General features: G+C 43.0%; 1 protein-coding gene across 1 annotated transcript; it reads left to right on the forward strand.

Annotated features, from left to right (window-relative positions):
- The first annotated feature begins 15 nt into the window (after positions 1–15).
- Positions 16–27,948, forward strand: LOC114793404 (insulin-like growth factor 2 mRNA-binding protein 1). Its single transcript, XM_028985137.1, has 15 exons — positions 16–190; positions 1,434–1,494; positions 19,467–19,515; positions 22,000–22,051; positions 22,713–22,776; positions 23,229–23,519; positions 23,622–23,756; positions 24,444–24,566; positions 25,065–25,200; positions 25,475–25,597; positions 25,960–26,076; positions 26,282–26,356; positions 26,519–26,650; positions 27,148–27,261; positions 27,793–27,948. The coding sequence occupies exons 1-15, from the start codon at positions 16–18 to the stop codon at positions 27,946–27,948; spliced, it is 1,803 nt and encodes a 600-aa protein (XP_028840970.1).

Below are 27,948 nucleotides of genomic sequence, written 5' to 3' on the forward strand. Positions count from 1 at the left end.
CCCCGCTTTTCCACCATGAACAAGCTCTATATCGGAAATCTGAATGAAAACGTGACCGCGGAGGACCTGGTCAAAACCTTCGATGACTACAAGATCCCGTACTCCGGACAGTTCCTCATGAAAACGGGCTACGCGTTCGTCGACTGTCCGGACGACCAGTGGGCTATGAAAGCCATCGAGACCTTCTCCGGTAAGCGAATTCGGCGTCTCGTTCATCGCCGCCGCCGCTGTTTTAATTCACGAAATTACGCTCCGAGCTCCGAGCAACCCCGCTCCGCTGACGTCCACGGAGTCCCACGTTCAAACGTGAATGTGGGTGTGTGTGTAAATATTTGTATTGAGAAGAAATGTGTACGGAAGGGGGGCAAGTAAGCGAGCAGCAATAATTCAGGACGCCGCCGTGCAACTTTTAAAAATGCGGGCGAGGGGAGGGCGGGCGGCGCGTAATGCGCGGCTATAACGCGGCGACCACCGTGCCCGCGTTCTCTGCCCTTCCAGAGATCCGTCCGTCCCGGCGAGGTCCCGCCGAAGCACGTTTGCCAGGGAACCCGGCGACCGGGCCTCTGTTCCGCTGGAGTTTAAAAAAAAAAAAAAAAAGAATAAGAATAAAAAAAAGAGGCATAAAAGCATGCATCCACTTTTTAATAAGGGAGGGAGGGGGCGCCTTCGGTGTGTAAATTGCTGTATGCTGGGTTCTGCTGTGGAACCCACTCACACCCCTCCCCCTTTGGCCTAATAGGCCACTGCGAGCCTACGATTTAAAAGAAATCTCCCCCTCTCTCGGTGTGTGTGTATATATGATTGTATATATGTGCATATATACGTTCCTTGTACATTTGCGGACGGGCTATCAAATGCACGTCTGATTCACGCGCCTATCTGTCTTTTCGAAGCTCCCCTTCTTCCTGAGACGTTTCCACGTATGTAGCATGTGAAGGTCGCCATGTTTCAAACGCGTTGCTGTTCTGCAAAAAAATAAAAAAATAAAATAAAATCCCCCCCCAACACGCGGCCGCGTCCTCCTCCGTCTTTTATTAAAGCGGCAAACGTGCCGCTCGATGAATGAATGGCGGATGGATGGACGTGGAAAAGTGCGGGGAACGCACTGGGTCGCCGTGTGGGTGTGCGAGGCCAGCTTCGTGGGTCGGTGGCGTCCAGGACGCGACGTTTGGACGCTGTTGCGCGACCATTAGTAGTTTCTGCGAGTGTGCAACTTTACTTTCTGTCACGCTGCGGGCCCGCTGCTGCCACGACTGTACATCTCAGTCGAATTAAAAGTCCGACCAAATCAACGCTGCTGATTCCTTCCAAATAAATACATTTTTTTTTTATATTTATACATGTAAATATTAACTCTACGTTCAGATGAGCTCCGCGTTTTAAATGAATGGCGACGTGGCCTCATTTTATATCGTAACGTTTGTTTTTTCCAGGTAAAGTGGAGCTTCACGGCAAACGAATCGAGGTCGAACATTCTGTTCCCAAGAAGCAAAGGTATTTGGCTCTCTCTTTCTATTCTTTTTTCATTGTTCTTTTTTTAATAAGAGTTCAATTGTTGCAACTGTTCAACTGTGTGTGTTTGTTCCCCTCCTGTCATGGTGCATATATCGACATCAGTGGTTTACTGGGTTATATTCAAAGCAGTCAACTGTCATTGGTCGTGTTTTAGAACATTGTATAATTTTTTTTTTGGTTGGTTTTAAAAAAAAAAAAAAATGGTGATTGAAATGGATCTGGGTCTATTTTACACTCCATGATGTATTGTAAACACTAGCGTTTTTTTTTTTTTTTTGTTTTTTTTTGTGATCTTGGCAGCACATCCTTTCTTTGCACGTTTCCCTCGAAATGCATCGTTTTGTATAAATATCTCTCTCTATATGAATGCATGTGGCCGGCTGGACAGCGGTCGCATGGCGGATTTGAGAACATTGGCCACAGCGTCATCACTTTATTCGCACATGCTCACACGTCGCCAGGCTCCGCCATGCTGTAGGCCTGGGTGTTGGTTGCACTGCATATTTATGAGCCTCAACCTTTCGCCCCAAAAAAAAAGAAAAAAAGGGAAGAAGAACCCGGGGCGTCTTTTTACAGGCAGATAAGAGACCCCGGGACAGGCGGTCGTGTGTGGTTTTTAAACGTGTCGACCAGGCCTCGGAAGCCCCCGTGTTCGCCTCCTCTCAGGCGAAGTAGACCGCGGTCGCAGCTGGACGCATGTTGGGCACCTTAAAAAAAACAAACTCTCTCACACACACACAAAAAAAAAAACAATAGGAAAAAGTGATTTATTTCTACTTGCCGGTTTTGGGGTGGGGGTTTTATGGCCACATGGCGACGCTTTCTTCGTTTTCGCGAGGTCCGCGGAATTGTTCAGAAATCGCGACTTGGGCACATTTTGTGCGAAACGCGCCATATTTGCGTGGCAAGTTTCGACTGGTGCGTGTTGGGGTTTTTTTTTTTTTTTTTTTTCCCTGTCGTTTTTTGTCGAACGAGAGAGCAAGGACCCAAAAACCTGAGCACGAATATTCAAATTGCATTCAGTAGCAAAAATGGTGGCCCCTCGCCCTCTCCTCCCCTTCCGAGCCCCCACCCTCCGCTTCACCACTCCTCTGGCGTGAGGGGGAAAAAGGGGCTTCATCACTTCTCACCAGCGACCATGCTCTTTTATTAGTATTATTATTATTATTTTAAATCCTTCCTCAAACCGACGAAATATATTAATAAGCAATAACTTTTTTTTTTTTTTTTTTTACGCACTGTACACGACGACGTGGTTTAACTGGATTTTATTCCGTGTAGCCACAGCGCCGAGCGCGTTGTTAAATCGTGTCAAATTAATAATAGTAATAAAAAGGAAAATGACTGAAAGTCTTGCGGACGTCAGTAATGGCGTATGCTGGCGCTCGATCAGGTAGCGTCGTCTTGGTGGAAGTTGTCGCGTTGGGTCCAGTGTGTGTGTGTGTGTGTGTGTGTGTGTGTGTGTGTGTGTATATATTGGCGTGGGTTACGACGTGGTATAACGTGCAGGTAAATGAAAAATGACCCAGGTCGCCACTGAAACGCAGTAAATAGGTTTAGCAATTAACTACGCAATCACTCCTGTTAAAAATGAGAAGTGCGAGGCAAATGACGACGGTTGGTGCGTGTATGTGCGTTTTGTTTTGTTATATATATATATTTATTTTTTTATTCTTACGTATGGTGGTTTTTGTGAGAAGTCCACGCGAACCTTTTACGAACACGTGGACACATTTTGTGTGGAGCAACGTCACCAGCGAGCAAAATGGCGCAGGCCTTCAACGCCCATTCCTTTACGGGTGAAATGAACGGGCCGACGCGTTGTCGTTTTAAAAATGCTATGGCTTTGTCGTGACGTAAACGTCGGCCCTGTCCGAAATGAACGAGTGGAATGAGTTTGTTTTGCTGCAACTTTTCAACCCTACCAACACCGCTGCGAAGTAAACCTTTTACATTTTTGTAGACCACGTGTAAAATTAACAATCGTTTTTTTTTTTTTTTTTTTTTATGAATAAAGTTGTGTTTTGACAGTAACTTTACATTTTGTTGCTGAATTTGCACACCCATTTAATCTGCAGTCCCAGATTATTCATTGCTTTTGGCATGGACCACCCAGCAGCCCCGTATTTGCATGTGTGTAAATGTTCTGCTGCTGCAGAGCACTGTCATGCATATGGGTGTCTTTTGATTCCTGCGTTTTATGCATGGATCCACAACACCCCCCGCCCTGTGCTCAAGGGATGTGGTGGTGTGTTTTTTTTAGGTCCTTTTCGCCTGAGTTTTGGTGGGGGCCAACGATAGTCGGAGGAAGTATCTCTTCCTCTTGTACTTTACCTAATGTGCATTAAATCTAGACCCTACACAACCTAAACATTCTTGTACTGCGGAATGTCACTCAAAGCAGTTGTAGATCCTGTTCTGAATGAGCTTTTTGTGAGAACATTGAACGAAACATATAGATTCTCTGTCAAAGTATCAGACATTAACAACTTCTGTGATTTTTTTTTTTTTTTTTTTTTTTTTTTGCTTTGTGCTTACATTGTTCTTTATAGGAGGCTAGTGGGGAGGGGAAGAGTGCTTTTTGTGTGTGTGTGTGTGTGTGTGAGACGCATACCTTCCTGCTGCTTTAGGGCTCACGAGGAATGCTACATATGTATGGGTGAATTGCTTGTTCCATTGAGCTGCTGTAAATAATTATTTAAATATTAAATGCTAAGTGGTTTTATAATAGCGCATCTAGAAAGCCAGGAAAATAGAATTTGTCTGTAGTCACGCACATACACAAAAGCCAGTTTTCATAGTTTTATGCACTATTTTTGGGATTTAATAAAATGCTACATGCTCATGAATTCGTATTTGGTTTATTTGACCCAGTAGTGTCAAACTGTAGTGACCGGTAGCTCAAGGATGGAAGCCCACATGGCTTGGAAGAGACTTTAGTATTGAAGTAGGCAAGGGGGTAAAAAGAATCAGCTTCTGATTACATCAATTACCGTAATCGTTTGTTTTATTAGACCCCCAACTATGAGCCGTAGTTTTCTAGGCACAAGGACCTCGATGTGCCTTTTAAACGAGACTTGGCCATTAACACTGTGATGTACCTGTGATGTACGATTATGTACGTTTATTTCTTCTGCAGAGCAGAAAACTACACAATAAGAGCACATCTGCACACTGAATGGAATTGTTAACGAATCAGCCTGTTCATCTGAAATGAGAAGGAATGATGGAGGAAACTATCTGCTTCTGGAATTAAGTTATAATGATGGCGTCTGTTTCGGTGTTAAAGCTCCGTGTTCAGGAAACGCGAGCAAAAAAAAAAAAAAAAACCCGAAGGCTCCCGTGCCTGAATCCAAGACGCGTTCGCCGCCGCGACCGCTCGCACCGGCTGGCGTGGGCTGTGCTCCTGCCCCTCGCTCGCTCGCGCGCTCCCTCCCTCCCTCTCCCCACTCACAGTTGTACTACTACTGAGCACGAGGGGAGGGCTGACAGGCTCACGGGGGTGCGACCAATCAGGAGCCAGGAGCACCTGTGTGTCGTCGTTCCGAGGCGCTGTTGACGAGGCGGCGCGAGAGGCGGTCGCACGCGCACGCAAGCACAATGGGGGGAGGCCCGCCCCGCCCCGCCAGCAATTATGGCCGCACATGTACATGCGACTTTCTGCCAGGCCAGCACAACGCGCGAGGACTGCTGCACGCGTGACTATTTCCGTCCAGCGCTCTGTCCCCGTCCCCCCCCCTTCCTTTCCCGCTGTCTGCCGAAGTCATATGATCAGCTTCTCTCCTACTGCTCAACTGCAAAGGGGTTGTGGCAAAAGAGAGAGAGAGAGGGAGAGGGGAATGGAGGGGGGGTGGGGTGCATGAGGCAGGGAGGGGCAGCCATGTAGAAGGCCGTTGCCTGGCGTCGCTCGTGGGGTTTGCCTAGTCATCGGCATGGTTCGGCGTTCGGGAGCGAGCGGGCGAATGTCTTGCGGAGGGAATGTGTGCCTCCTCCTTAAAGAACACCTCCCACTAGCCTTCCACAGAAGACCCTCACCAACGTGCAACCTCCCCCTCCTCGGTTGGAGCCATCTGTCCTGTTTTAAAGGGGCTGAGGGAGTAGTTCCCCCCACTAACAACCCACTTTTTTTTTTTTTTTTTCTAATCCCTCGTTCACGCTCATCCTAAAAAAAATTGTGTGATTTGCAACATGTCCTTTTGAAATTTGTTTTAAAATTACAAAGCGTTGACCTGGAAGAAGCCAGGGGTAAGGAGAATGAAAGGAAATGGAGGGACTGGGTGGAGGGACAATTGAGGGAGGAAGGTTCTGTGTTGGGTTTTGAATGGCAGAGCCTCCTTGTTAAAATGACGTGGGTCCAGGCAACACTCCGTTGGATGGGGACCCTCAGTATGTCATTGCAACAATAGCTGAAATTGTGTGGGTCAGATTTTTTATTTATTTTTTTTAACAGGGTGGGGTCCCCGCTTCACCAAAATCTTCCGCCTGCTTCTTGTGGCTATTAAATGCCCCCCAAAACACCCAGGCAGGCATGATGCTAACGTACACTCGCAGAAGCATGTAGCTCTCTGAAAACACATGAGCCAGTGGCCGTGGAATGTGAATGAGGAAGTGTTCGTAAGCTCCCGGTTCGGAGGAGGCGGGAAGTACGTGGCTTAAACATTGGAAGGACGGGGCGATGGACTGAGGAGGGGCATCCATTTTGAAGCATCTTATGTCAGCCCTTCGGAACAGAATATAAGGCTGCTGGAGATGTCAGGACCAAGAGGTGTTCACGTGTCTAGCCAGAACTTTAGGAAGGCTTTAATAAACAGTCTTTGGCTTTTTCTTGGACTGTCAGAAAGACCAATGATATGCTGGATCAAATAAGGCATTTAATATTGCAGGAACGTTTTCATGCTTCCATTTACATTTATAGTTTTAGTGTTTGCTATATTTGAGTGCTTATACTTTGTACTGATGCCTTTATGTTTGGTTACAAAATGCTGATAACTACATTTGAAAATTAACAACTTCATTGTATTTTGTTTCACTGGTCTAAGGCCTGGGGCCCTTGTCCTCTCCACCCCTCACACCCTCATTGTGTTCATTGAGAAGGTATTGCCCGCCAAAGGCCACATTAAACACCCTTAGAGAAGGGTGAGACGGGAGGACTGGGGGAGGGGTGCAAATGTGTAACGGGGGGGTGTTTCCTAAACCTAAAAATTCTTTACATCCTTCTTCCTCCTGCTCTCTCAAATGCGGGCGGGGGGACACGGCCACATGTTCCTGGGCTGGTCAACGACGTGAATAATGTTACAGCGGTGCTTTCATCCAGATGGGAAACGATGCTTGTTAGTTGGGCTGGATAAGCAAACGTTGATCATTTTTTAAATATCTATAGCTATGTCTGAGACTCAGAGGTGGTGACTTTACTTATAATTTGAATCACCAGTTAAGATGTGGATCTTACCAGACTAGAATTGTGTGTGTAGGTATAAATAATGTCCATGTAAATGGCGTACACTTTCATTGATGCGCACGATTTGCGTGAGTGTGTTTTTACACTGCACTTGCATTTAAAGGCTCCTTTCATAAAAATGCAGTGTAAAATATCTTACTGATATGTAAAGGAAGTCATTTTCATGGTACTGCTACAGGAACACTTTCTCAAACTTATATATATATATATTTTTTTTTAAATCTCTATTTACTTAATTTTTCCCCCTTCTTCACAAACATCAGTGTTAGGTTTTGTGTGAGTGTACCAAGCAAGGCTCTTGACTGCTCTGAACTGTTATCATTTCAAATATTCAGTGTGTGTGTGTGTGTGTGTGTGTGTGTGTGTGCACGAGTGTGCGCATTTATAGATTAAATTTTGTAATTTTTTTTATTTGTTAGTTAACATAATAATAAAAAACAAAAGTACTTCAAAGCATTTGAAACGTAGAAGTACTTACTAGTAGAAAATAGTTATATGTGACTGATACATTTTATATAGATGGACGGACTGAATGAGTAACTGTTCATGTGCCTCGTTCAGATTTGGAGTGTTTTGAATGGAGACCCCCACCCCTGCACTGGACAGTCAACAATTTTATATTTTATTCCTTTTGCTCCTCATGACCAAAACATGTTTGACTCAAGAATAACATGATTAACGCAATTACCGCGTTATTATATTTAAAAGTGCTTAAGAGGTTTTCTTGCAAAGAACCTGACGAGTGTGTGTAAGTCAGTTTATGATCATTTTAGCAAGTGGGTACAATTTGTACATTTACAGCAATGTCCTATGGACTGACATGCTGTGTTAGGAACTTATTCTCTTTAGGAAGATGTAGAGTTGTGCCTCCAAAATGTTAATGCTTACCTTTCCCTCCAACACTTCCCCCCACCCTTTTTGTCTTTCGCCTCTCTCTCTCTCTCTGTCTCTCTCTCTCTCTCCACTGTGATTCAGAATAAGTTAAAATGGAGCCTCTGGGTCACATGTCTTGCCAAACAAGCATGTGCTGGTATGGTCATGCCCCCACCCCCCCCTACTCTGGAACACACATGCACGCCCCACAGCACACACATAGGCTCAAGGAGGAGAAGAGACTGGGAGTGAAAATGGGAGGAGGGGCTTGCAAACGTTCACTTCTGAGTGCATGAATCCCCTAAATCCACGTGCAGTCCTACCTCATTGCGGCGTGTACGTGAGAACGTATGGGAGGAACATCAGACAATTATCCAGGATGTCTTCACTTGGATTCACATTGTTGTAATTGTGTCATGTTTGTAGTCGGTGTGCATTTATTGGTGAGCTGCTATCTGGTGCGTATTTCATATTAAACAAATATATTTCTACAAACTTTGACCATGAGTGAAGCTTGTGCTCCCAAGATTTTAAAAGAAAGCTACTGCACGTAGTGAAACACGGCTAGAAAATCCAACGAGTTGCATGCCATCTTGTTCTGAACATTTGCTGAGTGAATTGGTTTATATGAAACTCCACCTATTCAACCCAGAACCCTGTTTGTGATGAAACACTTGTTCCATCCTCAAGCACCTTTTTGTTGCCCATGGTCCCACCCATGTGTTGACTATTCATCATCATGTGCTCACGGATCTGCAGTCAAGTGTGCTGAGCGAGTGTGTTAGTGGTGTTGAGGATGCTGGATGTAGAACCTTCTGTCCGAATCAGAAGTGCCTTGACTTGCTCTAAATAATGAATTATATATATGAAAGAACAAAAGCACGAAGCATATATGAACTAATTTTAAGGTACTTTAATGAGGGAGAGTGTGGTTTGAGAAGAATTGTAGAAGTTTGTGGCCACACAGAGAATGTGGATCTGCATGTGATCACTTTTGTAAATAATTACCCTGTTTTTTTTGGGTTTTTTTTTTTTAAATCCAAAATCCTCAAGGTTATAAGTTAAATATTTCTTTTTAAATGGGGTCACGCTTTAGGTAATCAATTTAGCACTAAAAAGCAACATGCTTTTATAATGCATTTACTTCAGTGAGGAGGGGGGGCAATAATTGGTTCAAGGTGGTTGTTACACACAGAGACTTTTATTAGAACCGAGTGGGAAAGTTTTTATTTTAAGTATTTTTCACAATATATTAAATATTTTTCACAACTGTGTGCCCCTTGGACTACTAGACGTTTGAGAGCTAAATTCAGTCTTTTATATGAACTTTTTCTAACTTGCTGGCACATTTTCTAATCTTCTGCAAGCAGGTCTTAGTCTTACAAACAACAAAAAAAACCTTATCTGGCCTTTATCCCCTTTTATTATAGAATAATAGTGAAATACAGGTACAAGTGTGTAAAACAACAACAATCATTTGTTGCGCAGGAAGGTGTTGCATAAACCACTCAAGTTGTTTGCATTGGTCAGATATACTTATACTAGATATGGACGATTTTTGGGTTTGTAGACTTGTGTTCATTTTGAGGATTGTGGGGGGTAGTGACACCTGTTCGTTTTATTCAAGAGGAACGGCGACTTGGTTAATGCACTCCTCAAACGCCGTAGAATGTCTGAAATGAAGAGGGACCTGGTCTCCTCTGCTCCCGCAACAGCTCGGGTCCGTAGATGTCCTCCCTCGGCGAGCTCTGTGTGTGTGTGTGTGTGTGTGTGTGTTAAACCCACATTTTGACTAGTTTTGACCCATGTTAACGAAACGTCTGAGATCCTTCTCCCTGCTCACGTGGAAGGGAAAGGGAAGCGCGCTTCCGGTGTTGTTGTTGTTGTTGTTTTTATTATTACGATTCATTATGATCATCATCTTTGATCGGGCGGAATCAGGAGCCCTCCCGAGCCGGCGAGCTGACAGCTCCCGGGTGGGCGGCGCAGCGGCGCGGCGCGCCGCCTCTTTCACGGCGCCGTAGTACTCGGGAGTAGTTTACTGACTTTATGAATGGAGGCAGGCCGGCAGCGGGGCTGCGGCGCGCACCGCCCGGGCTGTGGGGGAGGTGCAGAGCCACCGCGGGGAGGCATGGAACGCGTTCTCTCTCTCTCCCCCCCCCCCTCCCTCCCTCTGTCTATAAGTAACATTTAAAAACAACAGTAGAAAATAAAAACCATAAAATGCAGCATAGGTGCGCGATGCTTGATCTCGTTTGGCACCGTGCGGCTACAAAGCAGCGGAGTCGGCTGCGCACACGCGAAAACGTGCCTGCGTCAATCATCGATGCCAATACAGTGATTTTTTTTTTTTCTATTAAAAACCAACAACAATACTTGATCGCACGTCATCCGCGGTGTTTGGTGAAGGGGTGTGACAAATGACTGTTTGCAATATGTATATATATAAAAAAAATACCCTACAAACCTGGCAATTTTACTAGTGTTTTTTTAAGCCAGCGCCATCGGGGGTGGGGGCGGCCGCACCCATCCCCCTGGCCGCCAGTCCCGCGGGATTCTATAGGTTGCACGTAGCTCTCCAGCACATTCTGCTTCATGTGACCGTGATTCATTGTGGTAATTGGGCGTTGTCGAGCGAAGATGGCCGCCCGGAGGATGGAGCCTGAGCTCTCCGGCAAGCGTGGCGCTGCACGCACGACTATGTGCGCCGTGGCCGAGCACGCAACAGGGCTTTATATATGACGATACGAATTCGATAAGGGCGACCTGTCGGACGGCTTCGGGTAGATCGCCCTGGTCTGGTCCCCGTCCGTTCGCCAGAATTCGTAGGCAGTCCCCGATTCTAATCTTGATTCCTGTGGGTTTTTTTTTTTTTTTAGGGTCATTGAGAGGTGGTGTAAATTCGTTCCATTAACCGAATCCACGTGTCGTAAATAACACGGGAGTCGAGTGCAGCCCGAGTCCTCGCCGCTCCCCGTTAAACCGCAGTGACAGACGACCGGTTTAATACATCGATCCCCCAAATAAACAAATAAATATTTATTCAGAAGTGGTTGCTGTCGACCTTGTTCGAACGGGCGCGCTTTAAATCAACTATCCCAGCAGCCGGAACAGGGACGTACAGGCGACGCGGCGGGGAAACCTGTCGGAACAACTTGAAACCAACTAAGCAAGACCGCGTCTTTCAGCAAATTATTTAGGAGTTTATAATCTGCGTCTCTTTGTTTTAAATCGTGTTCGGGACGCAGCGTGCCCGCGCCCCGCTTTGTCTCGTCTCGGCGCCGCGGGCCCTTTCCTCCTCCACAAAATGGCGTCGGCGCACGGGGGGCACATGGCGCCTCCACCTTGACGCGCCGACCCAAGGTCCGAGTTGGGCTAGTGAAGGCGCACGGCGAGCGTCCAGTGTGCGTACGCGGAGCCGTCGCGCTCGGCGGTGGCGTGGCGTGGCGTGGCGCAAGGTTCCACTCCGCTTTCGCGCACGTTTCGGAACGTTTGGCGGCCCCCGGGCAGGAGGTTCTGGGCGCTTTGAGTGCGCACAGCCCCACCGACGGCGGTGCCTCACAAAATGGAGGCTCGGGCGGCTTCCATCTTCTGGTGGTGGAGCGGGTCACAGCAAAGCGCGGCGTGAACTTTGACCCAGACTCGAGGCACACCCCCTTTATGTACCATTAAATGAATTCCAGAGTTCTTTCTCGCCAGGCCTGTCCATAAAGTGGGTCTCCCACCCACCCCACCGTCCCCACCCCATTAGAACCCGCCTTTTCAAAGCAAACAAATGGGGTTAAAGGACATTTTTGCACATGCGGTCTTCATGCATGTAGTGTGTGCGGCGCTCCAGTGGCTGCAGCGCCTTCAAGGTACACTGTCATTTATGAGAGATAGGAGTGTTGGTTAACTTGATCAAATATTTAATTAAGCTTTGTTACTTTTCACATAAAATATAATTGGGAAATTAGCTCACATTTAAAAGATTGGGAGTAGTGTTTTAATAAAGAGGTGCTGTGGACGTTAATGCTTGTGATAGGGTGGGGGGAAGGTGCGCCCACCCCTGCAAACATGGCTTCCTTTACCTCCACTAAGGCCATAGTTCCTTTGAAAAGTCCAATTGTTTGCCCCTGCCCCCAGCCCCTGGCCTTGCTCTTTTTATCCTTATCCGCCCCGAGGTCAAGGGTCAAGACGCTAGGTTGGGAACTGTTGGATTCTGTGTTGGTCTCTCCTTTTGTGCACTTTATCTCTCTCGCTCTCTCATACACAGTCACACACTATATATATTATTTGTGTGTGTGTGTATATACACACACACACACACATATATACATACATACAGAAAGAATGCAGAAAGAATTTTTTATTTTTTTCCTTCCTCTCCCCAATGGTTACCGGGGCAAAAGCCTGGCATTCCTCAGCTGAGCACGTCACTCCCCAAGGCACTGTGACATGCTAGAGTAATGGCAGTTGTGTGTGTGTGTTTTGATAATGTGGCTACACATTATCAACATGGGTTGTTCATAAAGGGAAAGGATCAAATCCAGGATTGTTTCAGTTTTTATTTTTAATAAAAATTTCGCATTAGTAAAAATGTGTAGAGTTTATGTATTTTAATTAATTATTTCAATATAATTAAATTATGTTGCAAGGTTTTCAAAGGAACAGTTTAAAACACACATTGTTTTTTTTGCAGTGTGTAGCCATTCGTATAACACATAGTTCAGTCCTGATTTAAAGCTTTGGATGCTGAGACTGAGTGTTTAATCAGCATTTTTTCTTCAACTCTGTCACATGCTTATTACCAAAGACCAGGATGAAAGCTCTCCCTGACATCCCCCCTCTCATTTTTACACACACACACACACACACACACACACACACACACACACAGAAATACGGCCCTTGTCCCCTCTTTTTATTTTCACCCTCAGCCTTTCCTTTTTTCCTCCTGCCCTATCTCTGTCTCAGGCTATTTAAAGACTCAAGCACTGTCTAACATCTGCACTGGTTTGTACACCCTCAAAGACGCACTGAACTTTAAATGGTTTGTCCAGCAAGTCTGCAGCCATAGATTCACATAGGTCGAACGTGACTAAATCCTCTGTAGCTTTTGCCCTTATTTCACCAACTATTAAATATTCATTATGATTTTATGGTTTCTGGTGCCTAGATAGCTTCTATTAAATATTTACCCTCACATCTCCTTCGTACTTGCAACCCCTATAGCAACATCATCTTTCAACTCTTAACGTTCACTTCAGTTTAAGTTTACTAAAAACAAACTGAATAAATATATTTTGTTCCAATTGCCCATCGTTTCACATTTAGTAGCTGCTGCATAATTTTTTTCCCTTTTACCAGTCGTAGTACATTTGGCATTGGTAATGTTATTGGTTGATTTAATCTATATTCCTGTTTAGAAACTGAGCGCTGAATAAATATGTAGCTATCAGGCCAATCTTAAACATGGTCATTCTTTAACCTCATTAGAATTTGTATATGATTAACCATATTACTGTTTAAATGATTACTCTCAAAATAGGGTTTTGCATCACCTGCAACATGTTTTCCCTCCTGCGTCTTACAGCATGGTCTGACATGCAACAACTCTGCTATCTCAAAAAAACAGATTCTGTTTCAGTATATATTGGAGACGTATTTGTATTTGGTCACTGGGCCCTTTTGACTGCACTGTGGCAGCTCCAGGGTAGTCGTGGCAGTTTTAGGTGCTCTGACTGCACCCCACTCCCGCTTGGAATGCCATGGGGTTAATGTTGCATCAGGGTCTTTTGATTGCCAAGCTTGTGGAAAAGACCTTTAACCTCTCTGGTGGGGCAGGCCATAGAGACATGCGAGAAGGGGGTTGGGGGCACTATCAGGTATTCCGGGAGGGAGGATGGGGGGTGTAGAGAGTGAGAGAAGAAAGAGAGAGTAGGGGGAGGGGTATTTTGAAGTTACCGCTCCCCTTTACCCTCCATTCCACCGTTTCATTCGTAAGTTAAACCACACTGTTCTGTTTGATGCCAAGAGTGGTGGCCACTAGTTGGAGTGGAGCACTACTTGCACCATGATCACTAAACATCACAGATTCTTACCACGTTTGTAGCCGTCAGCAGGTTGGCACTGCAGTGAAGTGGACACTGACCTAATTGAAACTGAAACTGAACAACTCAAGTGTGTTGATTTTTGTTGAGAAACCTCCTCATACTGTAAGCTGTTCTCCTCCTGCAAGACCTAATCAGCTTAGAACGTCCAACTGTGGGCCCCAGTAACCTAGAGAGAGCAAGAGGAGGGACAAAATGTTCAGAAAAACCCCACCCCCATCACTACCACCACCTGCAATGGTTGGTGGTTGATCGGCACGTATTGTAGAGAGTGATGCCATTTTCTTTAGAACAGTTGAATTTAATTAATTTGGAAACAGGTAATTGATATCACCTGATGTTGACTCAAAAATGCTCAGATTGAATGTTTAGATAAAATATTGTAATTATTGGCTGGTGCGATTTAAAAAAATAAAATAATAATAATAATAATTTTAATGTTCACAATGATTTTGGTCAATAACAAACCAGTGCTTAAAAAAACGTTGAATGTAATTATTGCTTTGCTTTTGCTGGTGTTACACAGTAATAATTTTGTAGGAAATGTATCTTTATGACTAGTTTGCATAAATGTTCAGAAATGCCTTCTGTGTTAATTTTGTTGGACATTTGCTGAAGATTCTGATTCAGTTTAGTAAAATATAATTCATGGTAAATATGCATGTAAGATTGTAGAATATAATTATTTACATGTGTAGCATGTACAGTGCCTTATGTATTTTGTACATGTAAAAGTTTGTTGACTAAAAAGGCATAAGTAGCATTAATTGTATTCTAGGGGAAAAGAGGAAAGCCAGCAGGCCTCATCCATTTAGCACTTGGGCATATTAATCTGCATTTTTGGATCTTTAGTTATCACAATTATCACAAAGAAGCTCAATTAACACATCTTTGCTGCTCAGTCTTGTTCCCTACCCTTTTCAACACAAATCAGTTTCCTTTTAAGGCCTATTAGTGAGCGATTTCGGCAGAATGATTGCAGGAAAGGATAAAGGAAGATATGTAAAATCTTCAAATGATTTAATGCACAATTTTAAATCAAAGTAAACCAGGTGTAGACACAGAGACGTACCTTTTTGTTGGTGGCTTCCTGAGCATCTACAGATGTTAGCATTAGCTTCTTAAAGGCTTTACATTCAGTAAGGTGCTGTGCTGATGGAGAGAGAAACATTTTAAAGTCCAATGTTGCATTTCACCTGTTTGGGCGATTTTATCTCTGGGGGGGAAAAAAGGGATTTATTCCTTTTATATTTGTTGTGGCAGCACATTCTGGCACTGCCACCACCAACCTACCTATGTTGTTGTTCCTTGTTAGCATTAGCGCTTGTTTTGGTACCTCTAATTGTGTGGGTTTTTTTTTTTTTTTGTTTTGTTGAAATTAAAATGAAATTAATATGTGCATGGTCGAGACTGTTTTAAGTGTAGATCATCTTGCCCGGTCTGCCTGTTGCTCGCTTGTACATACACCTGCCCCCGCGGTGTGTGCAGCTCACCCACTCCAGAACTTTCTTTCAGTGCCTGACATGTGTAGCGCACACCACACGGCACTTTACGTCACCTTAGCAGAAAAAATAAAAAAAACAAACAAAAAAAACAACAAGTAGCTTTTTTGTGTTCTTTGGAGATTGAGAGGAAGTCTGTTCTGTGCGCCTGTGGCGGGCGGGTGGAGGAACGGGCTGGAGCAGTCGGCAGAGGAAGCAGAGAGCACGCTTTGCTGTCAATGCGGGCCATTTTCCTTTTCGTACCCTTGTTTCTTCGTGCCCCCTCCACCGCCACTGGTTGATTAGCGCAGGGGAATTGGGCAGAGAGGAAGTTCCACAGGACAGGGGCTTGAAATATACGGCCAGCGCTTCCTGTGCGCTCCATTTCCTGCTTGACCCCCTAGCACTAGTTATGGGCCTCGCACTCTTAACATCTGGGGGTCTGTGGGTACCTACTGTGTGTGTGGGCGGCCTTGTGAACAATCTCACTGATCATATGACACCTCTTAATCTTTTTGGCTATGTATACTTCAAACACAAGGTGCAATGCATCTAAATGTGCACAGTAATGATTTACAATTACCGGAGGGTGCTACTGATTTTATTAAAGCTTTTTGTGAATGGCTGTTGAAACAAAGAAACGCTTGTAATACTATGTTCTGATCAGTGAAATTATGTAAATCTTGTGCAAGACATTAGAACGCCTTGATATGCCTCTTCGCAAATTTTAATGAATGTCTGTGTTCAGTGTTTTTTTTTTTTTTAAGGTAGTTTTTATTTATTATTCAGTTGTCACATCACATAAGTTAGTCAGTATGGTTATTTCACATCAAGATATACGTCATGTTTAGTGTCGTCATGCCGAATATCCCCATATCTACAAACGCTGATTTGTGGCTTTGTTTCAATATTGTGCAAATTTTGCACACTAAGTGTTACTCTTCATGGTATTAAAATGCTACCCTGTGCAGTCTATGTATTTTGTTTTTTATTTTTGTAATAGTGTAATTTGTTCAGCGTCTCTTCACATTCGGTGTACACTGTGGGTATATTTGCTTTGAGTGTGTGTGTGTGTGTGTGTGTGAGAGAGAGAGTGAATGTATGTATGTGGGTTGATTGACCTCTGGTTGTGTGGGCTTGTGTGTCTTTGAACATGTATTTTTCAAATATGTTCTGTCTTTCTCTCCCTCTCTCTCCTTCTAAGATCAGGTCTTCACTGTTATGTTGGTACTGGGACATGTGGTAAGAAGGGGCGTACTCATGTTAAGGAGTGTGTGTGTGTGTGTGTGTGTGTGTGTACTAGAACTTGCGTGAGTGTGCGTCGTGCTGTGGAGGTGTCTGAACGTGTGTTTTTGGCGGCTGGAATGCAGCTCATTGTCTTTGTCTCCGGGCTCTCGGTGAAGTTGTGCCGTCCCCGCTGTGGCTTTTCCACCATGCACCAGTTGTAGCCCTATGGGGGCGCTTCAGAGCTTCAATGCTTTCACATGTTAAATGGGTGGGGGGCCCCCCGGGTGAAGACCGGTGTAACGGCCCCTTGCGAGATGCACCTGCTGTGTGCGTCTGTTGTGTGTGGGCGGGCGGGCGGGCGGGCGGGCGGGTGCATGTATGTGTTCTAGTTTCACATGTGCATGTGGGCATGTATGCCGAGCTGATTGCGAGAAGAAAACATATGGGGGTTATCTTTTTAGGGTCAAAGTTCAGTGAGCGTTTTAGAACCAAAGTGTAAAAGTATTGAGAGATAAGACATATCTATAGAAACAGTCTTTGAACTGCTTGCCCACACACCTGCTCTCCTGATGCTTATGCAACCAACATGCCACTCATAAGGGGCAGTCGTGGACTTTTTGAAATGTACCAAAACGGCCCTTCCCCCTCATTGTGACAATGGACCCCCGCTTCAGCCATCTTTTGGTCTCGCAAAATATTCTTCACCTTTTTGACTTCTCTTCCTTGGTCTTCTGGTTGTGGCGTTGTGGAGAGAATATTCCGATTCTCATTGTCTGAAGTTGTCACAATGTAAAGTGGATCTGATTTATATTATGCTTTTTTTTTTTTTTCCTCGCATATGACATTTAAAATAATAATTTTTAAAAACAGTTGACAAAAAAGCCATGACAAAAGGGCATGGTGTTGTGTTCTCGAGGACCATCCATCTTAGCCTCCTCCCTAAACCACGGTCCTCCAGCCAATGAGACTGCTTTGTGGGTGGCGAGTAGTGATGTGTGAAGCTCGTACGAGTTCAGAGTTCAGCCGTGAGGGGTGGAGAGATGCTTAGAGGTCTCGGGGCCTTGGAGGGGTGTGTGTGGCAGGGAGTGTCTGAGTGGGGGTTTGGTGGAGTTATGGTCTATTGATGATCACCTCTAGCCAGAAAACATGCATGAAAACCTTGATGATTAGATTTTTTTGGGGGGAAATTGCAAAGATTGGTTCATGTCTTCTTGGCATAACCTTAAATAATTTAGAATCAAACGATAATTCCATCTGAGTCCCTTTATCCATCTGAAATTTGGTGGGCAGGCACATAAAATGGCTGTTTTCTGGTCTTGGTTGTGGATGTTTTGGTTCTGTGTGTTATTCGGCCAGAGTACACCCATGACCGTAATCTTTTTGCCCAGTCTTGGACGTCTGAGTCCTTCAATCTGATTGGATGCTGGTCCACTGGCACACAAAGGAAACAGGACGGTTAGCATGAAATTTCAGTGGGTGTGGCCATTGGAGTTCAGAGGTCACGAGGGGGGGCATTTCTGCTCTTAACCTGTTTCCCAGCCGACTGAGTGGAATGGAGACCGGCCTCTTCCCACGTGACCCCTGGCTCTCACTTCCTGCTCCGTTCTGCACCAAACCTCCTCGCGGTTTTCTCGTTCTCTGTTTTGAGCTCCCCCTAGAGGCACCTGGAAGCAGCGCGGCATTCGGCCACGTGCGGCCGCCGCTTCTAACTGTCCTTTGTTTCTCGTTCATCTCTGTCATTTATGTACTGTGGTTGTGGAGTGGCAAGGTGTCGTACTGCCCTGTTGATTCACCTTGTGTGCATTTTATTCTTTATATGGCATGCGTGATTCTTTTTATAACTATATTTCTTTGATTTTTATTTGTTCTTATAGTAATTTTTTTTTTTTTTTAGTAACCTTCCGTACCTCCTTTTTACTTTTCCTCTCTCTGCCTTTTTGTTTTCCGGTCCCCCTCCCTCCCTTTCTCTCCACCTCCCTCCTTTTCTGTCACCCTCACTCTGTGCCCATGTATTGGGACAGGTTCCAGGGCAGCTGGCACTGCGCTACAGCAGTGGCCAGTGTCCGGTTTCAATATCCCAATTCAGTATACCCTTCCCTACACACCCATGCACACACACACACACACACACACACACACATTCTACACAAAGTCTGCACTAGCAACAGGCAGTTGGATCAGCAAGCTGGCAGTTAGCGCCAGTCGCTATCTCCTCATTGCGTTTGATTAGAGCCGACACGGTCCGATCTGTACTGTGTTCAGGTCCAGCTTTGTATTTCGTACGCCCCTTTTTTGTGTTGAAATGTTGCAGGATTTAAATACTTGATGATAAATGATGTTTCTCTTTTGATTGGGCTCAGAAGATATTCTTTGTATGTTAATGCTTCCACGCATTTTTCTGTGAAACGGTTTATGAAATAATTAAATAAATTATTTAGAATAATTTGTACATACCATTCGTTAACATATTTGTTAAAACAAAGCTGAACATTGTTTAATTGCTCAGTAGGTGGAACTTTGTTCTCAGATAAAATTCTATAATGCGTGAAAGCTTAATTTGTGTGTGGAATGAGTGGAAAAATGTATTAATTTTATTAGCACAGTAAATTTTGTATTTATATTTGTTACACATTTTAGTAGCTCCTAACAGGCAACATGCTCCAGAAGATGCAAACAATTTAGATTCAGTATGCATATGGGAATTAATAAAAAGTGTTATTATTATTATTTCTTTGTTTACTTCCATGAAGTTCTTTTAGATGCATTCAACTGTTGGTGAACTGTAGAATGACCTTCTGAAACTCTGTTTTACCTTTCCAGGACCAGGAAAATCCAAATCCGAAACATTCCGCCACATTTACAGTGGGAGGTGAGTGCACAAGCCAATTTTTTTAATGTGTATCAAACAATAGAGGAATTCTGTTTTTTTTTTTTTATCTCCCCTGACCAGGCTGATCATGTAATTATCATGTGTAAAATAATCATGTTAGTCCCTTCACAAAGTGTATGTACAGTCCTTCTAGTGGGTGGGAGGTGGAATTTAGTAGCACAAATGCATTTGTTCTTTTTTGTCTTAAATAATGGTCACCCTCAAGGAAACAATCAGTTCTTTCTGCATTAAAGTCTATATATTTAGTCTATATATATCTCGTTCCAGCTCTTTTTTTTCTATGTCTGTATTTCTGAAAGTGGGTGTAGCGTATGTGGGGCGTGGCACAGCACATGCTGCCTTTTGACAGCCATCGTGGTTACAGGCTGCGGCTCCGATGGGCTGGGCTTACTGTGCTCCATTGCCTGTCCTTGCATTGTTGTCCACAAGGGGGCTCGTTCCAAGTAGTTACAATAGGCGGAGACATCGCATTACATTTCTGAAAGCGGGCAAAACTGCTGTTTATGTGTATGAGCGCATCATTCATAAGATCTGAGAGATTGTGATTCATTGACTAGAAAAACCTGGGTGAAATGAGTCCCAAAAGGTGTGTAGGGTTCTATAACTGCTGTAAAATTGTACATTGCAATTTCTCTTAAAAGTGGGCTTTTTGTAACAAGTCCAACTACACAAATATTTCCATATATGAACCTTTCAAGTGCTGTGTGTGTAGGTTCTGAAAGGGAAACGTATTGATAAAACCACATGAAGCATCTGCTATACTCTATGTAGTTCTCACTTATGGCGCCAAAACAGCACTGACCCACTGAGACATTGGCCTCTGTAGATTTTCACTTTTTTACCTCCACCAACTTTTCATCTTCCCATGGTGCAAGAAAATGTCCCTCATCTTAATCCAGTTCTGGTTCCAATTTCTACTGGGGATAGAGGTCAACAGCTCTACAGCCCCAGGCGCTGAAAGCTGTGATGCTCTGTGTGTTCTGACACCTTTCTATCATAAAAGCATCCAGCTTTTCATCAGATTTTTTTTGTTTGATTAGATCAGACAGTATTAAACCCCATTCCCCATATGCATCAATGTCAGTTCATTAATTGTCCTTTCTTGGGCCACGTTTTTGGTCCTACTCATTTGATCGTTTGTGGAGCGCCACAAAAGATCTGTTTTGTAGCACCCTTCCATTTGGCCCGCTTTAAGTACATCAACTCAATGAGCTAACAGTTCAATTGCTGCCTAATAAATCCACCACTTCACAGGTGCCTCCATAACCACATAATCTGTATTATTCATTTCACCTGTCTGGTTCCACTGTTGTGTCTGATTGGTGTAGATTTCCGTTTGATCAGATAACAAAAACCCATCACCTGTCTCTTTTACCTTACTGATCCAACCTGTTCTGCAAGCTATTTACTGTTAATCTGTATATCACTGTCCATCAGTACATGTCCCTTTACTTTTGAATAAACTATTGATCAAAACAAAATTATTTTTAATATTTTAAGCATCCATCAATATATTCAATGCAGAATCTTAAAATCTCAAATATACAGGATTGAATTAATAATGAATGGCATCTTGAGAACATAACAAATAAACATTAAAAGCCTGTAGTGTTCAGTTTTAAGCAGTGGTGTTGCGATAAATCCCCTTAAAATTAAACAGCAAAACTGACTCATAACCTTAAATAAGGATGCATCATCATCAAACTGTACGAGGCACTTGCATGTTCTAGCATGTTTTATTAATATTGCTGTCTATATCTCTGTGTGTGGTGGCATTGCATGTGCTGTTACTTGAGCTGAAACGATTTAAGATTATAATTTTTTTTTTTTTTTTTTACGAGGGGAATATCTAAGTAAAAATCATCCAGACAAAGAGAATTGGACCAACGACACCGTTAAATTTGAACAAGCTGTGTCCACTTACTGATAGCGTTCAGCCACGGTGCTAATTAATTACAGGATAATTAGGCTTCAGGGAAAAGATTTGCAGGCTTCAAAGGTTTAGCTTTTACCACTTTTACCGGGTTATTGGCAAAGATTTGTTGTTAGCTTTAGCGGTTGTAACATTTTTATCAGGTTTATTGGCTTGATATTTGCATCAACCTGTTGCAGTAGATCACAGCTGTTTTATTGTAAACTGGTGAAATTTACAATCAAATGTGATTGGGCAAGAAGAAACTACACTTTTTTTTTTTTTTTTTTTTAAATAATATCTTTCCTAATTTCTATGTTATAATTGTTTTATCATTATCATTAGAGCCCAGGGTATTAGGGATGATTAGTGATGAACTCTTTTCTGTATTTAATTGAAAGTAAAAAATTACTTTATATACACACCATTTAATAAAGTTAATTCATTCCAGATAACCGTAATTTTTAAAAATATCTTTCTGTCGGCAGATTTTTTTGTGTCTGTTACCTTCATTCTTCATGATTTGATCTTGTTCTTTAACTACTCCGCAGGTGCTTGATGGACTCTTGGCTCAGTATGGAACTGTGGAGAACTGTGAACAAGGTAGAAACTCGACTGGTTTATGGGTTGTCTTCCTGCTGTTAGCACTCCTAACCACAGTATGATGACCCAGTTAGATACCTCCTTCTCTCGAAAATCCCACTAGTCACTCCCCTTGCTTCAGCTGGATCTCAGGAAACATATTGTTTCATTATTTCTTCTGTAGTGTGTCCTGTTTTTTAAGGTTTTAAAAGCAATCAACAGATTTGTTTCCCCCCAATAACAATATAGATATGAAACAAAACCGTTTGTCCTGAAACCATTCATTATGAAGAATAAATGCAAGTCCTCTGTAGTCATGGAGACATGCCAAAATGCTGAATTTTCTCTGATCACAACACAGGTCTTTATTTAAAAGGATTAGTCTTGAGATTAATCCTTGTGGTGTTTTTATGTGCCATAAAGTTACATAATTTTTTGTATATTTAATTTTTTTTTTTAACGTTTTATGCCAATCTAATACTATCATGATTAGCTTTGACTCATGCAGTGACTTTGTTCTGACATATTTCAATTGTTATTTATACAACGTTGCAATATTTAAATCTAATGACTGAATCAATAATCTGTACTTTTAATATATTTTTTTGAAGGATTTGCTAAAACAGAGAACATATCAAGATGTCAATTTCACTCTGCTCCTCTGCGTTCTTCTGTTTCTCAGTGAACACAGAGAGTGAGACTGCGGTGGTCAATGTTACATATGGAACCCGGGAGCAGGCCAGACAGTAAGACTCTGTTCTCACTATGACTCGGCTGTAGCTTCTGCCATTCAGATTGATCTTTCCACATCTGCTCATAATCATTAAGCTCCTCTGAGAACCGATTTGGGGTGTTACTTTTAAAGGTGTCATTTGCAGGAGCGCTGAGCCATGTCTAATATATTGAAAAGCTTCGCTCTGACACCTAGTGGCGTGCGCTTAGTGTTACAAGAAGCGAAGCTTGAACAGCGCTCGCAAACTGGAAAGTAGCAAGAGCGAGGATTTTTAACAATGCTTTCTTTTAAATTTTAAAAATTGTTTGTGTAATATCATTTAGATTGCATGAAATGCAGTGGGCACACTGGTACAGAATATCTGCTCTCAATTTGCTCTTATACTTTTAGAAACATTCACAATATTCACAAAAGTTTGGTTATGTGGTGGCCTTGTTCTAATCCACGTTAATCCATGTCTTTCAGAGCCATCCAGAAACTAAACGGGTACCAGTTTGAGAACAACGCACTGCGAGTCTCGTACATCCCAGACGAGAACTCTGAGGGAGATACCCAGCGTGGCCCCGATAATGGCAGGCGTGCAGGGTATGGACCCCGCGCAGGTCCCCGGCAGGGCTCGCCAGGCTCAGGCATCCCAGCCAAACACCAGCACTCTGATATCCCCCTTCGCCTCCTGGTGCCCACCCAGTACGTTGGTGCCATCATCGGCAAGGAGGGCGCTACCATCCGAAACATTACCAAGCAGACACAGAGCAAGTGAGTGGCCATTATTCTTTTTGCTTCTGTAGGTCTACCCCAATTTTGGTCCTTCATTGGAAGGCTTTTAATTAATATGATTCTCTGAAAATTTTATTCTAGGATTGATGTCCATCGTAAGGAGAATGCTGGAGCTGCTGAGAAGCCAATTAGTATCCACTCCACACCAGAAGGCTGCTCTGCAGCCTGCCGGATGATCCTGGAAATCATGCACCAGGAGGCCAAGGACACAAAGACGTGAGTGTACAGATAGGGCCTCAGTAAAATGTGTTTGCATTCTCAGGAACCTCTTAGTAGAAAAATGCATCAGATATCATTGCACATAAATTGCAGAGATTCCCTCACCTGGATAAGGAAGTTTTGAAAATGTTTACAGAGAGCAACTTAACATTGACTACAACATGGGCTTAATAACATTGATTTGTATGTAACAGAAATGTGACTTTGTAGGGTCGCTGGTTGGTTTCTTCTAGACAACAAACTACTACCCTCCCTAAATGACTTGAGTGGAATGCTTTAAGCCATTTGGCAAATAGTTTGTTTTTGTATGCACAGAACAAGGGGTCAGTTTGAGTGATGAGTACTAAACCGTTGGGTTTGCTGACACTGCAAGTTTTTACATGCCACTAGGAATGTGGAAGTCTGCATATGTGATCATACAGGCGTGACTGGGGGGGGACAGTGTTTGGTATATATTTTGTATGGCTTTTGTGGGTTCAGTGGAAGTGAAATAGGCAAAAGGCCTCTGAGAACATGGAACATTATTTTGCAGCATGACAAAATACCCATTTGAAATGTACCTATTGTTCATGTCAAACAATCGATTTAATTGACATAGGTGCAATGTACTTTTCACAAGTATGTTAGAGAAGGACATGAACACTGGACATGAATAACACACACTACTGTGTGTGTGTGTTACAGGGCAGATGAAGTGCCGCTGAAAATTCTGGCACATAACAATTTTGTGGGTCGGCTGATTGGGAAGGAGGGACGTAACTTGAAGAAGGTTGAGCAGGATACGGACACAAAGATCACCATCTCTCCGTGAGTAGAACTACTAAACAAACACACACACACATACATTAAATATTGTAAATAGATTCAATAATTACTGAAAATTCGCTAAAAAGTACAATTTTTCTGGTCTTTCTCTCCAAAGGGAAACAGCCTTCCTATCTAATTAATGTTGTCAAAAATTCATTCTCATGTAATAATCAAAACTTTTGTGTCTATTTTGATGTCAATTAGCACTGGTATTGATACTTAAATATAATAATTTGACTGGCAGTCAGGTCTGGGGGCATTTTTTTAATTCTGATTTATTTATGATTCTCTGAGGGCATATTGGCAGAGACACAAGCGTCTCATTGGATGAAGCATCCCAATGCTATCTGTCTTCTCCTGTGTTGTGATTATATTGGAAGAGCTGGAGCAGTGTGCTTTGATTAACCGTTGTATATTATTAGGAACTATAGTTCCTCGTTTGCCTTCTTTTAACATTTCCTCTTCTTTGTTCTACCACCTTTGTGTGTTCTGCTTCAGTCTCCAGGACCTGACTCTCTACAACCCAGAGAGGACGATAACGGTGAAGGGCCAGATAGAGGCCTGCTGTCTTGCTGAGCAAGAGATTATGAAGAAAGTGCGCGAGGCTTATGACAACGACATCGCTGCCATGAATGTGAGTTGCGCTGTCCTGTCTCATCGCATGCTCCTGCTTGTCTGCATGGTGGTTTTAGTAAGGAAAAGTGGATGTAAGAGAGATGTCTGTACATGTATGTTTCTGAATGCAAGTCTCACTTTATCTAAGGTGAGCATCCAATCACACATCGTTTCACACATCTCTCAGGTTCATGGAAACTGTAGTATTTACACCATTCATTTACATTTGTCAGATATCTTTTTGGGAGAAATTATTTATTGCATACTGACTCCTCTCTATGCGTCTCTGTTAGCAACAGACTCATCTAATTCCTGGGCTGAACCTTGGAGCACTGGGTCTTTTCCCTCCTTCTTCCTCTATGCCCCCACCACCTCCTGGGAACCCTGCTATTGGCACCCCCTATGGATCATTTGGGGTAAGTACTCTAGTCTTACTGGAAAATTGACTGGATTAAAGTGACATTCTGTCATGAGTTTGATGAGCACAGGTGACCATAGGGATCAAGCTCTCTGCACCCAGAAAAGAACAGGAATGCCACCTACAAATTTAGCACAGATTTCAAGCATGTGACCACACTTATGACTGTTTTAATACACTCATATACAACATACAGCAAATTGTTATCCCAAACCAATATTCACATTGCTGCTGATTGTACACTGCAAATTATGGATGTTGTTTGTCTTTAATATAAGGTACCAATGAATACATTTCTATATGAACATCTAAATAGCATTGCATTGTGCCATTTAAGAGACATTCATGTTGTTTCTTTAGGCTCCTGAGCAGGAGACTGTCCATGTGTACATACCAGCCCAAGCAGTTGGAGCAATCATTGGGAAGAAGGGACAGCACATAAAGCAGCTCAGCCGTTTTGCTGGAGCCTCCATTAAGGTTGGGTTTTTACAGAACTACCATATACATGTAAAGCTATAGCACGCCCTATGCATTAGGATTGATGAGATGTTCTTTTTGATCAACTGAGGGTCTCACTGTTGATGTGCCCATATGGTATAACATAATTCTGTCAGAATCTATTACAGCATAGCCACTGGGAACCCTCCCCTGCATGAAACTAAACTCTTTAGTTTGTTTTCAGATTGCACCAGCAGAGTCACCTGACTCCAAAATGCGCATGGTCATTGTGACAGGACCTCCGGAGGCTCAGTTCAAGGTATGGCCCCCATTGAAGAGAATAGTGTCAGGCCATAAGATATAAATAAATTCTATTCATGCAAATAATAGAATTCTAGTACATTTTACATAATTGTCATTCATTATATATGAAAAGAATGATTGAGCTTTCAAACAACCGTTATCTCTCCTCTACACTTAGGCTCAGGGAAGGATCTATGGCAAACTGAAAGAGGAGAACTTCTTTGGCCCAAAGGAGGAAGTAAAGTTGGAAACACACATAAAGGTGGCAGCTGCTGCTGCCGGCAGAGTTATCGGCAAAGGAGGCAAAACGGTACATAGCATGAATCTTACTGGCACATTTTGCACATCATGTTAGCTTGAGATAGGTATCTGGATAATGAAAAATGCAATCTATGCAGTCTGTCATTACCCTTGGTATTAAAATCACTTTTCGCCATGGTGATTGGATCTTGTCTGAATGCCGTTTCTCATGTGGATTGAACATTGTCAAATAGTATAGATAAAAATCAATTTTGTTTCAGCATGTACATGATTTGTTCATGTTTTACATGGATTCTGGATTAATTTAATGACACTAGTAACACCTCAGCAGCAAGAGCTGAACACTATATGTAACAATGTAATAAAACGTGCAACAATAGCACTTTACACCTTTTGATTTAACATGCAATTTGAAATATCCAATTAGCAAACACAAGCATGCGTTTTAATTAATCAAATGTAATTAAATTAAAAAATATATTTAATTTAGTGAACTGGTTTACATGGATAGTAGAGTACTGTTACTTAGCGGTTTATGCCTTCTAGGTGAACGAGCTGCAGAACCTCACCGCTGCAGAGGTGGTTGTTCCTCGTGAGCAAACCCCAGACGAACAGGACCAGGTCATTGTCAAGATCATTGGCCACTTCTACGCAAGCCAGGTGTGATATCTCCCTATTGCGTTTTCTGCCTAGGATAAGTTATTTCACCTTCCAAATCCTTTTTGCAGGCAAGTCTGTAGTGGCTTGCTTAATTAAAGGTCAACCTCCTCTAATTTGAATTTTGGACATAATACTGGTGAAAGGTTTATTCATTTGTGAGTACTTTTTTGGACAAAATCTTAGGGCAAAACGGAACCCTCAAAACCATCAAATATCTGAGATAATCAAATATCTGAGATCATGTATTACAAAAACATTTAAACACAACTTTACAGATATTAGACTTTTCAAAGCATTGAAGTTTTCTTTGATTATATTTTAAACTTCTGTCAACCACCATGAGACAACAGGGATGCTTTTCTAAAAGCCCTGAAACAGTTCCTGTGGTGAGAATATGTTTTTAGCATTCAATATGTCAAAACGTTTCACTGATAGTGTAGGTGAATCAGAATCACTGACATTGATTCTTATGTTATTCCTAGAACTACGGAAGAAAAAACTAATATTTTTTTGTCCCTCTCTCTCTCTCAGCTGGCACAGAGGAAGATCAGGGACATTCTAACCCAAGTCAAACAGCAGCAGAAAGGGGGTGTGGGAGGACCCCCGGGACCCCAGCCACAGAGAATGTACGATGTGGGGGGTCCGCAGGGAGTAGCACAGGAGCCCCAGCCCGCCAGGAGGAAGTAA

The sequence above is a fragment of the Denticeps clupeoides genome, chromosome 7 (assembly GCF_900700375.1).
Source record: "Denticeps clupeoides chromosome 7, fDenClu1.1, whole genome shotgun sequence".
NCBI lineage: Eukaryota > Metazoa > Chordata > Actinopteri > Clupeiformes > Denticipitidae > Denticeps > Denticeps clupeoides.

Coding starts and splice junctions, on each gene's coding strand:
- LOC114793404 (XM_028985137.1), top strand. CDS start 16: ATGAACAAGCTCTATATCGGAAATCTGAATGAAAACGTGACCGCGGAG. Junction 1,495..19,466: donor TCTGTTCCCAAGAAGCAAAG/GTATTTGGCTCT, acceptor TTACCTTTCCAG/GACCAGGAAAATCCAAATCC. Junction 19,516..21,999: donor CGCCACATTTACAGTGGGAG/GTGAGTGCACAA, acceptor ACTACTCCGCAG/GTGCTTGATGGACTCTTGGC.